Below are 16,666 nucleotides of genomic sequence, written 5' to 3' on the forward strand. Positions count from 1 at the left end.
GTGACTTTGGTTATCATCATTAGGATTAGCCGAGAAAAGGATATGACTTGATAATGCACTTGCTCGCTGTCTCTTGTAAGTAATGTCTCTCATGTGTTCTTCAATACGCATTTCGACAGATTTGTCTGTCTGCCCGAAATAAGGAATATCGCAGTCACATAATATTTTATATACGCCAGGGTATTTGAGTTGATGATGACAAGGTTTTTTTTTTTTTTTTTTCATAAAACTATATATATATATATATATATATATATATAATGAAATGTGGTTGCAGTGTGTGCTGAGCTTGGTTATGGAACTGTATGTTCAAGCGATATCGAAACGGTATTCAAGTTGTTTATGACTTGTTCACAAACGAAATGAGTTGCCATGTCTGAAACAACTCGAGAATAGATTTTGCTGAAATTTAACAATTAACATTTTAATGCAAAATTGTTGAACAATTTTAATTTTAGTTCAAAACAGATAATAATAACTAACCACTTTACATGAAGACCAAATATATTTTTTTCACTAGCGTCAGTGACGCACGCAAGTAGTTACCCTTAGACTCCGGAAATTAAACCGTTCTCCAGGGATATTAATCGTGCTTCCCAACTAACCTGTTTTCGAATTAAAAAAATAATGTCTTAATATAAAACGTACCAAGATGGTACTGCAGTGCACATCAGGAAATATTTCAGCTTTTCGGCCAATATATATTTTTTTTTTTTTTTGCCAGTTTATCTTAAAGAGGATCGAATCACGTGATCTCTTTCTGTATATCGTATAGAATAATCCTACCAAAATGAAACATTTCGACGCAAGACTTTTGCCTGATGGATGGTTGGCTGCACAGTGACAAGAACGTGTCGTCACGTGACAAAAAGAGGAGAAAGTTGTTGAAGCAGTAATCCTTCAATATTACTTTGCCCACTTTTCTTCTAAGAAGTGAATCGCAAAGAACCTTCTACGAATCCTCACATTTTTTTTTTCGACCACTGAAGCAGCATCTATTGAAACCACTTGACTTATTTATCAACTTACCACTTCTTAACGGGTGACGATTTTCATCTATACCATGATAGTTTGTGATCCAGCGTTGTTGTTCGGGAAAAAGTCAGGGGATAGAATTTATGAGATGTGTCGCATGCTCTTATATTACACTCTGACCAGCATATTTTTTTTAAAAGAAATTCATAAAACACAGTATCTTTACTGTCAAAATACCTATTACAAAATACCTGATATATACACCCCTTGGGGGGGGGGGGTACATATCAGGAAATTGATTATGATGATGGTAGTGAAATGATGTGTAATCTAATTAAGCAAGAGATTCGTAAGAAAAGGATGATGTGGTAGGAAAATGAATACCGCGAACATAAGGATGTTGTCAGTTATGAAAATTATAAGCAGCAGGCCAGAAGAGTCCAAACTGTTGTACGGAAAGCCAAGTCCGAGTATGAAGAAAAACTAGCTCTACAAGCTAAAGACAACCCACAAGAATTTTTTCGATATGCTGCAAATAAAAGAAAGAATGGGTACAAAAAAATAATTATATAAATTAAGTGGATATTAAATCCAACATTATTTCAAAACCGAATACAGAAACTATAAAAGTTTCGTGCAGAAACTATAATAGTTTCGTGCGAAAATTGACCAGAGAGCTTGCGGGAATACACCGCGCCATACTGCGAGTTGCCCTAGCGGAAGATGGTATGCGTGACATACAGAAGAGACTGTTCGACTGAGGGCATCTCTTGCTAAAAGCTACCAACCTGATGTTATGCAACATTGAGCTCACTGTTACCCCTTCACTGGATGAAGAAACTCAGGTATATGAGGAACTACTACAGCTAATTGCACAAATTGAATAAGAATTCGGCAATGGGGGATTGATGTCAGTGATACTAAACGAGCGTTCAACTGAACTGGCTATTCCTTGACCAGGATATATATAATTTGAGTCTCAGAAACAGGGAAGATTCCACAGGAATGGAAAGAATACATCGTAATCCCATTGCAAAAGGGTGATACAAAGACTGCTGTATCCAACTATCGACTTATCAGCATCTCTGGAGTGGTGGTGGTGGTGAAGATTTTGGAAAAGTGTCTCTTCAGAAGGGGTCTTGATAAGAACTGTTGTGAAGACAGACTGACTGAGAATTTGTAGGCTGCAGAACTAACAAACAGGAGAAAGGGAGGTAATATGATTGAGAGGTACAAACTTCTGAAAGGGTGATACAGGATTGCAGTTGATGGAATGAATTTTTCATTTCATGAAGGGTGGAGAAAGGACAAGAGGGTATCCTCGGAAGCTGAGAATAAATGCCGCTAAGAAGGGGATGAGGGCTGGATTTTTCTCTCATAGGATAGTGCGTGATTGGAATGGATTGCCGTCGGATGTTGTGAATGAATTCAAGAATAAGTATGATAGCTGGTGCGTGTAGTGTGTGGCCTCCCTCGATGAGTCACTGACTCCCCTGGAGGCCTCTCTTAATAATAATAATAATTAAGCCTTCGCTGACGTAAAGGCTTGATTGCTTTCAGCTTTCATTACTCTTGGCAAGATTGATATGTTCTGAGGGTGAGGAGAAGCTGGGCCTTGGTTTCTAAATTATAAGAAATTCTCATCGCAAAAAAAAAAAAAAAAATCATAATTATATTAAAGAAAATTTACACCAGAACAAACAAACAAACAAACATGAAATTAATATGTAACTGGATTACTAATATAGTGCAGCTTTTAGAATCTTGCAATACGTGAAACAATGCCCAAACACCCACTGTTCTTATAAATAATCATGGGAACAAACTTGTATTATTTTAAAGCAGTATTAAATATTTTCGTTATAATTTTCTTGTGGAACATTCGATATTGAAATTTAATTACACTTCCTGTCATTTGTAAATGTAACAAATGATTGATATCTGATATGAAGTATTTTTTCCTTATTGCAGGGTAATCCTAGAACGAGGCATTGACAGGTTGAACGAAAGAGGCACCATAGATGCTTTGTACGAAAAATGGTGGAGAGAAGACAGCCAATGTGAAGATCCTTGGGAATTTGTGGCATCTGAGGTAAACATAAATATTGCAATAAACAGGGAAACACTATGAAATGAGAGATTAGATTCCATATATTCATTTGACATCCTTAATGACTGATTTAAAGTTGCCGGCTTTCGTGTATCGCACCGATGCTGGTAACGATGTTATTTTTATTTATTTATTTTTGTTTTTTTTTTCCTCTAGAGCGCAGAATGGGAACCTGTTACTCTCGACGAATTGTCGGGCTTATTCTATTGTCTGATCGTTGGCATTGGAATTTCTCTATTGGTTGCATTATTTGAGTATATGATGAAGTCTCGCGATGTACTTGTGGAAATCTACGTAAGTTTTATGTTGTCGTCTATTTAATTGGATATAAGGAAAATGCTATATCTAATTCATTGCCTACTTCTATCATATCAATCCATTGAATAATGTTTGGTAGAGTTTAAAAATATTCCATTTAAAATGAAATTTTCTTGAAAATACAAAATAAGATGAGCTTGCAGATCCTGGTGGTGACATTTCCGGTGCCATAATAGGGTCGTCGTAACTTACTAAACTAATGTTTCGCAAAGTGTGGTACGCGAAACATCTTTAAGGGAATATGAGGCTTTTTTTATTTTGATTATTTTTTATATTTTTTTCGTCGTACTGGCGTAGATAAGTGCAGGTCTATTCTTTAATTAAATTTTAATAACTAAAAAATCTGGAGGCATTTAAACAAAATAGGTCTCTTGACATGTATCGACTGACCTACATTAGGTCATTAGCTTGTTCCTGTTCCAAACGTGTGGTTCGAAATGTTTGCATTAAAAGTTTAAATTCAAATAGTTCGAATTTTCGGAATCATTTCTATCTCAAATTTTAAATATAAAACTGATTTCACCAAACCTTTTTCCCCAACAGAAATAATTTCATTCGTTTTAAAATCAGTTAATACGGAGTAGGCGAGGCCATTGTAGGCCTATCTTATTTTTGAAAACAGAGTCTTATTCAACTTTTTATTATTCATTATTTAATGTTCAGAATTTTTGTTTCTACTGTATGTACGGAGGCTGTTCAATAAGTTATAAGACTATATTTATACAGAAAACAGATTACCTTTAATCGTCATCATTTACATGGTCTTTTTCGAAGTAACTACCGTGAGACGCGATGCATTTGTCCCAACGTTGCGTCCACTTCTTAAACACGTGAAAGTCCGTTTTTTTTTAGAGTTCTTTCAAAACCGCCTCCGCAGCTTTTACGCGTGCTTTGTTGCTTTCGAAATGGCGGCCTCTTAGTGGTTTCTTGAGCTGAGGAAACAGCCAGAAATCGCACGGTGCGAGATCAGGACTGTATGGAGGGTGTGGTAGGATATTTGTGTTGTTCTTCTGCAAAACGTCCACTACACCACCAGCAATATATGGCCTTGCATTATCGTGGTGCAATAAGAAGCCATTCTTCAGCAATGGACGCTTCCTTTTGACGTGCTGTACCATTGTCCGTAAAACATCCGCATAGTATGAGCCGTTTACAGTATTCCCGGGTTCTACAGCGTGTTGGTAAACAATGCCTTCGTAGTCAAACATTATGGTCATAACTTTACCAGCTGATTTTACAGTTTTTGCTTTCTTGGGGGTAGGCGAGGACGGATGCTTCCATTCACTGCTTTGTTGTTTCATTGTAGGGTCATAGTGATACAACGAAGCTTCATCTGCTGTAATGATGCGTTTTAAGAAGTTGTCGCCTTCTTGTTCCAGTCTTTCTTTCCATTCTGTGCACACATCCATTCGATGCTGCATTTGCTCCGGTGTCAAGAGTTTGGATATCCATCGGGCGCAAACACGTTTCAGTCCCAAATGTTCAGCCATGATTGAGTGAACATTTCCCACAGAAATATTCAGGACAACATGCAGCTAGCGTACTGTAATTCTGCGATCCTCCTTGATGATAATCGCTGTTGTGTTGATCATTGTCTCTGTGATGGATGTTGAAGGTCTTCCGTCACGTTCAAGATCTTCCACATTTTGCTTTCCTTCCTTAAAAGTTTTATGCCAGCGAAAAACACTTGCCCTCGACATTCTTTCATCGTGGAAAGCTTCGCGTATCATGTTAAAAGTGTCCGATGCCGATTTTTGCAAACGCACACAAAATTTAATCGCATAACGCTGTTCCAAAGACGCTTCCATTTCGACGACTGGTCGCGGCCCGTAGGTGCGCCGAAAAAAGCTTGCGTTTAGTCACGTGACACTCTGGCACATCAGTCCGTATACGCCATCTATCAACTTCTTTTGTTAATACAGACAGCAACATTTCTTTATTCCACAGAAATTAATATTGTGATGAGTGGTTTCGCGACAGTAAAATTAGTCTTATTACTTATTGAACAGCCCTCGTATATTGGATTCGTATAACTAAAAATGTACTTAACAATTAAACAAAAAATTACACAATGCTTAGATCACCGGAAGAGAAAAAAGAACGTCATAGGCTCAATTATAGTTGCTGCCTATATCTGTTGAGCCCTTTTTTCAGCCAGCTGCATCATCTGTAGTCATGTTCTCCTTATCCATTGGGCTAAATGGGTTATATGGATCAATATACCCTTGGATCAATGGCGCCCAGGGTCGCTTAAGAACCGAGTGTGTTGAATTTTAATTCAACAATATTATAAATATTTTTGAATTAAATAAAAGTGTGCAGAGCCTGTGTAGCTCAGTGGATGTGGCGTTTGCACACCACGGCGCTTAACCGCACGAAGGAAGACTTCTTGGTTTCGAATCTAATCGGCGACTAGAAGAACGGGCAAGCGGGTTTTTCTTCCCGTAAACTCAAGAAAATCGACCGTAGAACCCACATTATTTCAGACATTAAATACGAGTGTTAGAGTTGGGGACCACGAGATGGCGGCACTTGTTGAGCCGTCTCTCTTCACTGCGTGCCACTTAATTAGTGATAACCTTGGGCCAGCTATCTCTGATTGGTACCAGTGGAGATTGAACTGCCCACTCGGTCTCCAAAAGTTAGATAGGGCTAAAAACGGCCTCGCCTACTCCCTATATACGGGAATGAAACGGCGTTAGCTGATTATTATTTTTTTTTTAAATGCGCAATGTCGATATATTTTAAAATAAAATTTTTTGCAATGAAAGTTATTTAATTAATTATATGTATTATTTCATTGTTGCTCAATCCAATGTGATTAAGGTGCCAATTTTTTTAGCCCAGGGCTCTCAAACGTGTTAAGACGGCCCTGTCTGTAGTAAAAGCAAGTAGATTTTTGCTGAAGGAAAATCAAGTTTTATTTCCCCATCTAAGTAAATCTGACTGTAGAATTCACACTAATACAAAAAATACACGTGTTACATAAATACAGTTAATGATCACGAGATGTTGGTAGTTTCCTAGCATACTTGTGATCCTAATAAACATTTATACATTATCCCTCCCCTGGTTAGATTAGGAATTAATCTAATTTGTTCACAGTCAAGAAAGCTAGGTTTTTCTCCCGGAGAGCAGTAAGTGAGTGGAACAGTCGTGTAGCTGTAGTACGCCCACAAATACAAGACACTTCTGCGCATGTCAACAGAAGGCGAATCCATTCCAATAATAGGGTAATCAATCCGTATTGTGGGATGAGTTGTTTATTATTACACATCGGAAAATTAACTTTTCTTTTATGACCATTGTAGTTTTTAAAAGTGGTAATTATTTTGCTTGTATAACAGTTGGAAAATTTACCTATAAAGCACGTGATTTCGCGTATTGTTGACCAATTCGTTCATTGCATTATTTATTTCTCTCCTTCAACATGAATTGACTCTTCTTGGCAGTCTTTCAACAAGAGCTCTGCATTTTTGCCGCCCGGGGAAGTCCCTGAACCTAAATTAAGGTGGCAACACTTAGCAATTGTGAGGAAAATTCGCAGTAGTATTACAATATTTGGAACTGAGATCTCGAGACTGTATTTTAGAATTAACTGCAAAAGTTCAAAGTGCCACCCCTAGCTACGCCTCTGAAGTGGAATAATTTGCCCTTAGAGGTAGTGAGTGCATGTAGTGTGAATGAATTTAAGGCAAGGTATGATAGCTGGATTGGGTGATTTATAGCCTCCTTCGATGAGTCCTTGACTCCATGGAGTCAAGGAGGTCTCATATTATTATTATTATTATTATTATTATTATTATTATTATTAAGAGACACCTCTAGGGAGTCAGAGACTCATCGAGGGAGGCCACATACTACACACACACACACCAGCTATCATACTTATTCTCGAATTCATTTGCACTGCTTGCACTCACAACATCCAATGGCAATCCATTCCAATCAAGCATCACCCTCTGAGAGAAAAATCAAGCCCTCACAACTTTCTTGGTGGCCTTCATTCTCAGCTTCCACCAAGGATTCCCTCACATCCTTTTCCCACCCTCCATAAATTGAAAAATTCCATCAATTGAAATCCTGTATGACCCTTTCAGCAGTTTGTAAGTCTCAATCATATCATCCCTCTTTCTCCTCTTTGCGAAATTCTCAATCTGTCTTCATAATTAGTATTCTACAATCCTGATATAATTTTTCACACTCTCCTTTGCACTCTCTCCAGTATATCAGAATCACAACGGAGACCAGACGTGCGCACAATAGTTCAAGTGAGATCTTATCAAGGCCTTGTAAAGAGGCAAAATAACATCCTTATCTTTACATATGAACGTTCGTTTCAGCACTGCAATTATCTTTTGAATTGTATTTGAAATCTTTGCCACAACTTCCTATCTACCAACACTGTAAGATTCCAAGCTTCATCAGTTTCTTCTAGCCTAATCCCACCAATAGAATACGACATTGGATATCTAATCATGCCGAAGTGAATGACTTTACATTTACTGACATTAAACTGACATCCATTTTCCCATGCCCACAATTCCAGCCTATTCAAATCATTCTGCATATCATCAGTATTCCTGATTACCCTACCTATCTTTGCATCATCAGCAAATAACTGTATGTCGCTTGTCAAATCCTTCCCAATATCATTAATGTACAGATTGAATAACAGTGGACCAAGCACTGATTCTTGTGATATTTTTATTATTATTATTAATCTTTGTACTGGTTATGGGCAGTACTACCCTCACATCACATCCAGACATCTCGTCCAGACTTGATATAGGCCTAAGCCTTTACAAGTGTTTTACCCTATGCCTGTTCTAGTTATCATTGTAGTCATTCTCTGGTGGAAACGCCATGCCACCAGTGCGCCCTGTAGGGCCCTCAAGGAAAGAACTTTTATATCTTTCTGCGTAAGTCCAAGCAGCTGTTTTAAGTCCTTATAACTATCTGCACTCCATACGCCATGTAAAGAGATGGTAGCGCTGGTAAACCTCGGAGTTGCCCCATGCTCCTCCCTTATCTTACTAACTAGATCTTGGTTATTTTTATAATAGTTTACTTGATTATTATGGCTATAGGCTAGTGGGCGCCCTGTTTCCACCACCTGGGCATCAACTACCCAAACGTCACCATCTCTTTTAATCACTAAATCTGGCTTACGCAAACTCGCGGAGGTCCTATAATGTGGTTCCACCGCAGTCTCCCAAGCTTTGTTCTTAAAGCGGTTGTTCAGAATGGAGACCACGGCATCATGCCTCCGCACGCGGAACCCATGGGTGCGGAAGCAACATTGGGCTATATGAGACAATGTCTCACTGAGTGGCAGCCAGCCCTATAGTTTGAGTAGTCATTACCCCATCGAGCTGTGCAGACTCGAGTAGGCAGGGCATTGATCCTCGTCCTGATAAGGTCAATATACTCGAACCCAGGGAGGAGTCTAGTGCCATCCGTTACCCAATCATGCCGGGGAGGTACCAAATATGACTCTTTTAAAGGAGCACCGTCTACAGAACAGTGCAACAGAGATGCCCACCTCTTGTGTTCCGCAGGTGCTGACTCGATTAAAGTACCTTGATAATGGGACCAGCCTTTAGCCCGCCTAAAGTCTTCTTGTATTAATGAGCTATAAAAAGCCTCTCTGCAGATAGGGGAAGAAGATAGTTCTAATTGCGGGATTCTTGACAGCCGCAGGCGTGGGATCAGCCACCTAAGTGATGGAACCCCGAGTCCACCATCCTTCACCCTCGCATGGAAATATGTAGTAGGAGTGTCAAGCGGCAGTCGGAGCCATGATCTCACGGCTGAACGGATAGCCCTGTGCATTCGGGACAATATCGAGATATATGTCCTACCAAGCACCAACTTGTGGTAAAAGCGAGGTAGCAGATAGTGGGAAAGGAGAAACAGTCTTTGCTGGGGCTTGAGAGGAGCTTTCCTCAAAGAAGCGATCCCAGCTTCAATGATAGAAGGGACAGAAGACCGTCACCATGATACCGAGGTATCTCCGCTTTCCATGATGGTCAAAGCATGCAACGGCCTCCCATTCAGGGAAAACTCTATAGTCTCGACCACAGGGAACAAGAGCAGGACTTCTCTACATTAATAGAAAGGCCTCGAATAGAGAAGAAGTCAACTGCCTGGTCAAGGAGTTTCTGCAAGCCTATCTTAGTTGAGGCTACGAGAATAAGATCGTCCGCAAAGGCCATGGCATTAAAGGAAGAAGCGCCTAGAGAGTAGCCTATATGCCTAGGAAGAGAGTGAAGAAACTCATCTATGACGCAGTTAAAGAAAAGGGGAGATAGAGAATCACCCTGACGAACACCCCGCACTGCGCGAATAGAAGTTGCACGGGACCCTGTAGTGATAGAGCTACCCAAGTATAGCTCCATAACATAGGAAAGAAAGGGTTCTGGACATCCAGCAATAGACAGCGCTCGAAGGAGAGCAAGAAGGGAGACACTATCAAAGGCCTTTTGGAGGTCCAGGGAAGCCATATATAGAGGCTTAAAGTGGCGTCGAGAATCAGAGAGGAAGAGAAGAAAGAAGATATATATTCTCGGCACAGCCGTCCGAAGGGACAAAAGCTCTCTGTCTATAATCATGCTGTATATGTTGCTTAAGTCGTTTAACTAATATTTTATGATAGAGTCTAAGTAACCTTAAACCTTGCAGACTTGGATACCCCGTACCCCACTTTTTGTTATCTGTCATTCAGCCATCCACTTATCAATGCTAATATTGTATAATCCAAACCCATTTTCTCCAATTTATGCAGCAGCCTGCCATGCTGTATTCTGTCAAAAGCCTTAGCAAAATCTAAAAGTATCATGTTATATCCATTCCCCTTGTCTAGTTCAATGGTAACATTGTTATAGAATGTGAGAGAGTTGCTAAAACATGACCTTCCCTTAGTAAACGATTTTGTTCATTGCAAAGTAGAGATTCGCTGTCAACCCATTTCTGAATGTGGGCCCTAACCAATTTTTCCAAAATCTCTACCACCACTCCTGAAATACTAATTGGTCGATAGTTGGATACATTGATCTTTGCACCACCCTTGTGCAATGGAATTACCATACATTCCTTCCATTCCTGCGGAATCTTCCCTCTTCTGAGACTCATATTAAACATCCTGGTCAAAGGAATGGCCAGTTCAGCTGAACAAACACTCTTCTAGCACACGTGCTGATATTCCATCAGTCCCTATTGCTGAATTCTTATTCAGTTTGTGCAACAGCTCTAATACGTCGGCTTCACACACTTGCGTTTCTTCATCTAGTGAAGAGGTACCAGTGTATCGATAGAATTCTTGTGGGTTGTCTTTAGCACGCAGAGCCAGTTTCTTTTCATAATCAGACTTTGCTTTCGTACAACAGTTGTGACTATTCTAGCCTGCTGCTGCTTATAGCGTTCAGAACGAATGTCATCCTTATGCAAACGGTATTCCTTCCACATCGTCCTTTTCTTACGAATCTCTTGCTTAATAAGATTACACATCCATTTGACTCCTGCTCTATTTATTCTTCGAACTCTCGGGACACATTCTGATATAGCATCATTTAAGTATTGTTTAAATGCTTCCCATGCACTGTCGATATTCTTTCCATCCAGCAACCGATCCCATTCCACTGAACTCAGTAACCGTTTTTGAATGGAACATTCATAAACTTAGTGACTACCCAAGTGAGTACCGCATGATCGCTATCACCAACTGGAGGCAGAATAGTTGCGTCTTTAACTGATACGCCCTCTGACACTATAATCAAATCTAACACTCTTTGACCTCGAGTTCCTTCTGTCACATGCTGCGTGAAGAAGTTGTCCCGCAACAGCTCAATAAATGCATTTTCATTCTTCTCATGAGATTCTACTGCTACCCAATCTATATTTGGATAATTAAAGTCTCCCATTATGATTACACTTTACGCGCTCACCTTTTCTATTTGGTGATGCATTTCTTCATCACCAGCAACCGATCCACCAGATCTGTAACAACACTCCACTATGTAATTTGTCTTGAGAGATTCCACCTCACGCCAGATGGCTTCAAATTCACTGCCCCATGAAATATTTAGTAGTGTTACTGCATTCATAGGTCTCGACTCTAACTGGATTTAGGTCATCCAATATCATTAGCAGCATGCTCCCCCCCCCCCCTCCTATCCACTCTATCCTTCCTAAATAATAATAAAAAAAAATAGATAACAATAATAATTTGCTGTATATAATCGAAAGTCTACTCTAAGGACTAAACATTGATATTTTTCGAGTTACTTCGAGTCTTTAATAAGTAGGGTCGCGGCCTCACGACATGAAACGAAAATAGTCTACTACTTACGAACTGCTGATTGGGGAGTGGAGACGTTACCCATTTAGCTAACCAGACTGGTGAACATTTATAAATATTGAAAGAAAAAAGCAAAATTTATTATTATATGTTTAGTTTCATTAAACTGACCATTAGGAACATCGCCTCTTATCTCGCATGCAGTGGGAAGGTACTCCTTCCCACTGCGTTTTTCGATTTTTTTTTTCTAATTCTCAAAAGTTTTTCGAATTCTCATGTTCTGTGTAGATAGAGGAGGGGGGGGGGGGAGTAACAAAAAAATTAATTATGGTCACGACGGACAAAGATTAATTATGTTTCCGTGTTCAAATTGCCGAAAAAAAATTTACGTGAAACGAATGAAAATAAAAAATAAAAAAATTCTTATTTACCTGACGGTGCATCAGTTTAATTAGCATTGTCAACAGCATTTAACGATACACACTAAGTGAAGACAGAACGAAAATCTCTCTCATTAATTACAGAAGATTATGAATACCACCAAGACAGCTTCCAGGCACGTGATTGTCTTGTTCTCGGAGATCATTTCATTTTCATGATTTTTTTTTTCTTTTGCCAAATTGCTGGTTGTTGAATGTTTCATACCTAATATGAAATGAAAAAAAAAAAAAAATTGAGAAATCGATAATTATGTTAAATACATTATGAAACAAGAGACCTATTAACTAATAAATGCAATATTAATTAGGCCTCACTTACTGACAGTAAACGAGGCCTCATTAATAAAAAAAAAAAAAAATGTATAGGCAGATATCAGAATTATCTGAAATCCGCATGTTGCTGAACAAGTTTTTTAGAAATGGGGAGGGGATAAACTATATATAATATGACTTCATTATTATTTACTTATTAATTTTGTATTTCTATTTCAGAAAAAACACAAAAAATCGGAACTTGATACGCTGGCTTGAAATCCTACTGTCCATTTCATAGCATAATGATGGTGGTCGAATCTCCAATTTCTTGTATTTGTCCAGTACTTGTGGATCGTTACTAAAACCGATTAACGCCCGCGTTTCATATCTTGTAAAAAAAAATCTATCCGTTAAGTGTTGTAATAAAATGTCTGGCAAAAATAAATGTTTGTTTCGTGTTTTATTATTTCTTCATATAACGAAAATAATTCTGCTAGAATTGTAGTTAAATCGAATAGTTTCGCCACATATGCTAGTGGATTCATCTGGATTAAGAAAAAAAAAAAAAATACAATAAGCGATAAACGTGAACCATTACATAACTAAAACCGAACGCGTAGGAACCGTTGCACAAAAGTAATGTAAAAAAAAAAAAAAAACGTGGAGCATGGAAGCTGGCACGGGTCAGTCATTGTACAGTAGGTATGCATGATAGTTGGCAGAAAAGTTAAAGTCTGACGCATGGAAAGATCTCTAATAAGTGACTTCCAAATATCACATAAAATCATTCCCTGGTGTCTGTTGAGTGTGATATTTGGAAGTCACCTGTCTAATTTCCAAACTTCTAGATATTTGCCCTATGTAAATAGGGCAAAATTGAATATTGAATTCTGGACAAAGATGGCGTCCTCCATTTCGATTGCTTGATAATGTTGCCTACAGCTGATTCGGGTGATACAGTCTTTTAAAGTTGTTACCAATTAAGTTCTCCACCATTTAAATTAAGTTCTCTACCTTCGTGCAGAACTTAATTTATAATTTCAAAATTATTTTTATTTTTCAACATAATCTCCCTTAAGACGAATACATTTATTCCAGCGATGTTCTAGCTCCATTATCCTGTCCCTGTAGTGTTCTCAGTAAGATCTGAGAACCACTACAGGGGCAAAAAATCAAGATGATTTTTTTCTTCTGCAAACCGGGTCTTTTCTTACGAATTTTTTCGTCTAGTCTGTTAAAAGATTGGAATAATATTCGCCGGTTATTGTTTTACCTTTTTCAAGATAATTAATAAACAAAATGCCTTTAGCATCCCAAAACACCGATGCCTTGACCTTTCCTGCTGTGGAACTGACTTTGTCTTTTTTGGCGCTGAACAATCGGCTTCTGTTCACTGTTTTGACTGCTGTTTGGATTCTGGTGTGTTATGCTGAATCCAAGTCTCATCCATAGTAATAAATCGGCGCACAAAATCAGTTTTATTCTTGTTAAAACGCTCCAAGCACTGTTCAGAGATCTTCATGCGAGTGCGTTTTTGATCTGCTGTGAGCAAGCGCGGAACTCATCCTCCGCAAAGCTTTTTCCTTTGCAATTCTTCATGCAAAATATATCCTACACGTTCTTTTGAAATGCCTATAGTCTCAGCAATTTCACGCCCTTTGACTCGCCCGTCATGCAATACCATATCGTGCACTTGATCAATGATTTCTGATATTGTTACACTTTTTGGACGTCCTTGACGTGAATGATCTTCAAGAGTGGTACGGCCATGTTTAAACTCGGCAGCCCATTTCTTAATTGTCGAAAACAAAGGAGAAGAGTGCCCATAAACTTTTATGAACTTCGAATGAATTTCTTTTGGCGTTAAACCTTCTTTTACAAAGAGTTTTATAACCGCACGATACTCAATTTTATCCATTTCAAGAGATGCGGACAACACTTTTGATTCAGACAGCTGTATGAAACAAACTATGATAGAATGAATTGCAACTTCACATGGATGCTTATGACAGATGTACAAACTTAGAAAAAAAAATCTTGCCGATAGCGTTGCCATCTATGGTCGAGCCCGAGAACTCTTCATACCACCCTCGTATGTTATATTATAGTGTATGTACAATGTGTTAATCTGGAGTTAGTTAATCTGGGAGAAATAGTTATTCCCCCAATACTTGTATTTTCTTGAACAACATTTATTCTGATCATTGCCAATGCACTATCTCAAAAAAAATTACGAACCTGTGTGTTGATAGATATTGCCACGACTTGCTTTAACGATAAGTGAAATTAGCTTATATTTTGTCCTTGTTCCATAATTTGATTCCTAACTCTTTTGATAGGATTGGCTCGGAGTAAATACACTGCGTTTTGAAAAGCAGTGGAGGAAATTTTTTTTAACATTTTTATAAGAATCTCTACAGCGCTTGACCGCACGAAGAAAGGATTTGGTGGTTCAAATCTAGTCGCCGACTAGAGGAAATTTTTCTAAGCCTTTTTTCGGCCGGTTCCTGAGTTAGTCGATCTCTGGCAGGGGTTAGCGGGTTTTTTCTCCGGGAAACTCGGGTTTTTCGTCCCGTAAAATCAAGAAAATCGATCGTCGAACCCACATTCTTTTCAGACATTAAAAATATTGTGTTAGGGTTACAGACCACGAGATGGCAGCACTAGCTTGCCGCCTTCTTCACTGCGTACCGATGAATCAGTGATAGCCTTGGGCCAGCTATCTCTCTGATTGGCTACCAGTGGAGATTGAACTACCCACTCAGTCTCCATAAGTTAGATAGGGTAAACGGCCCCGCCTACTCCCTATACGGAAACAACATAGGTGTTAGCTGATTTTTTTTTTTTTATAAGAATCCCATCTATGAAAGTTTGTTAATCTATCTTACGTTAGTATCTTGGGGTTTACTAAGGGTTTTATAACACAGAAACCTTCTTGCTCTATCGACCAAAATTGGAAGTTTTGCAAGCTTCAGGTTTACAATACTGAACATGGTGATTTCACACTAGATGATAAAATTCGTCTTTCAGTTAAAGACATCCGCGACTCGAGTGGGATTCGAACTTGCGGCCAGTTTTCTAGAGAGCGGCAGCACCATGTCGAAATAAATTTTTCGAGATGGTGTAAAATTTATTTTACTTTTAATGCCTTTCTCTGTTTTCTTATCTGCGCCAGTTGTAAACCTATGCTACGGTATTTATTTCCAGCCAATCCCATCATGGAAGAATACCGAGATTAGAAATGAACAACGAATGAGTCGGTCTGTTTACTTCCGGAACACGATCGAAAGTATACTTTGAAAGTGCAGATTTTCGATTAACTAAGTGAACAATGAGTGGGATAGAAGGAGGTAAAAAAAAAGGGGAGGAGGGAGAAAAGAAAAGACGATATATTTCTGAGATGATTTTTTTCTGGGTTAGTACACGCATATCTAGCAAGCACAGACCATTTCATTTAGAGAAGTGTATTCGTGACACTGATGCGAAAGAAATGTTTCTTTGTGATTCGGACAACATAACATACATCTGACTCTTATTTTTAACTATCCAAAGAATTCAGGGACCAATCATTAACGGGAGCACCATTTTATTTTTGACATAACACTATTTTTATTTTATTTCTTCTAAAATAATAAATTTAATAAACTTACTGCAAAATATTTGCCTGGCCAATATTGCAATCTCTGAGAAAGTCTATCACTCCGCCCAGTTCTCAATCGCAGACGATGCTGATCGATCAAACATTCGATGATTTACTAGCTCTGTGAAATTAAATTCAGTTAATAAATAAACTATTTCATTATCGTGTTCAGTAAAGTCGATCGATTCAACATCACGATTCAATAAAAAAAAAATCGAAATATAAGCTTCTGTACGCAGTCTATTAATAAAATCGATTTGCTCGACAAAAACCAAGTAAGTGTTACATCATAATTGGAAGATGGTTTAATTCCAGTTCATATTTGGATTCTCTTCAAACGTAAAGCAATCAGGTAGGTGGATTATTTAAAAAAACATCTTCTTTACCAAATTTTTTATCGAATAATTACCAGTTTGTTGGCCTATCTTTGAGACAACTTTAATAACTTTCTGATTTAAACATTATCTCTCCCCCTCCGCTCTAGTGCAATCAGACCTTTGAAATGAAAATTATTACATGACTATTAAAATTATCATCAACACTTAATTTATCAGACTGAATCAAAATGGTGCAGGTCGTGCTATCTTTATTAAAATTAATTATATAATGAAGTTAAAGTCAAATTTTTA

The 16,666-nt window shown here is 38.3% G+C and overlaps 1 protein-coding gene across 1 annotated transcript in view; it reads left to right on the forward strand.

The window, feature by feature from the left end:
- The window catches only part of LOC150100002 (uncharacterized), a 59,168-nt gene extending 46,326 nt beyond the window's left edge, over positions 1 to 12,842 (forward strand). The window contains exons 14-16 of the mRNA XM_090402881.1: positions 2,947 to 3,067; positions 3,242 to 3,379; positions 12,635 to 12,842. Of these exons, the coding sequence (XP_090259007.1) occupies positions 2,947 to 3,067; positions 3,242 to 3,379; positions 12,635 to 12,673 (298 nt within the window). The 3' untranslated portion in view covers positions 12,674 to 12,842. The remainder of the gene's footprint in view (positions 1 to 2,946; positions 3,068 to 3,241; positions 3,380 to 12,634) is intronic.
- The last annotated feature ends 3,824 nt before the right edge of the window (positions 12,843 to 16,666 follow it).

Source organism: Typopeltis vanoorti, chromosome 13 (genome assembly GCF_054136105.1).
Source record: "Typopeltis vanoorti isolate ZY-2024b chromosome 13, IOZ_Tvanoo_1.0, whole genome shotgun sequence".
Taxonomy (NCBI): domain Eukaryota; kingdom Metazoa; phylum Arthropoda; class Arachnida; order Uropygi; family Thelyphonidae; genus Typopeltis; species Typopeltis vanoorti.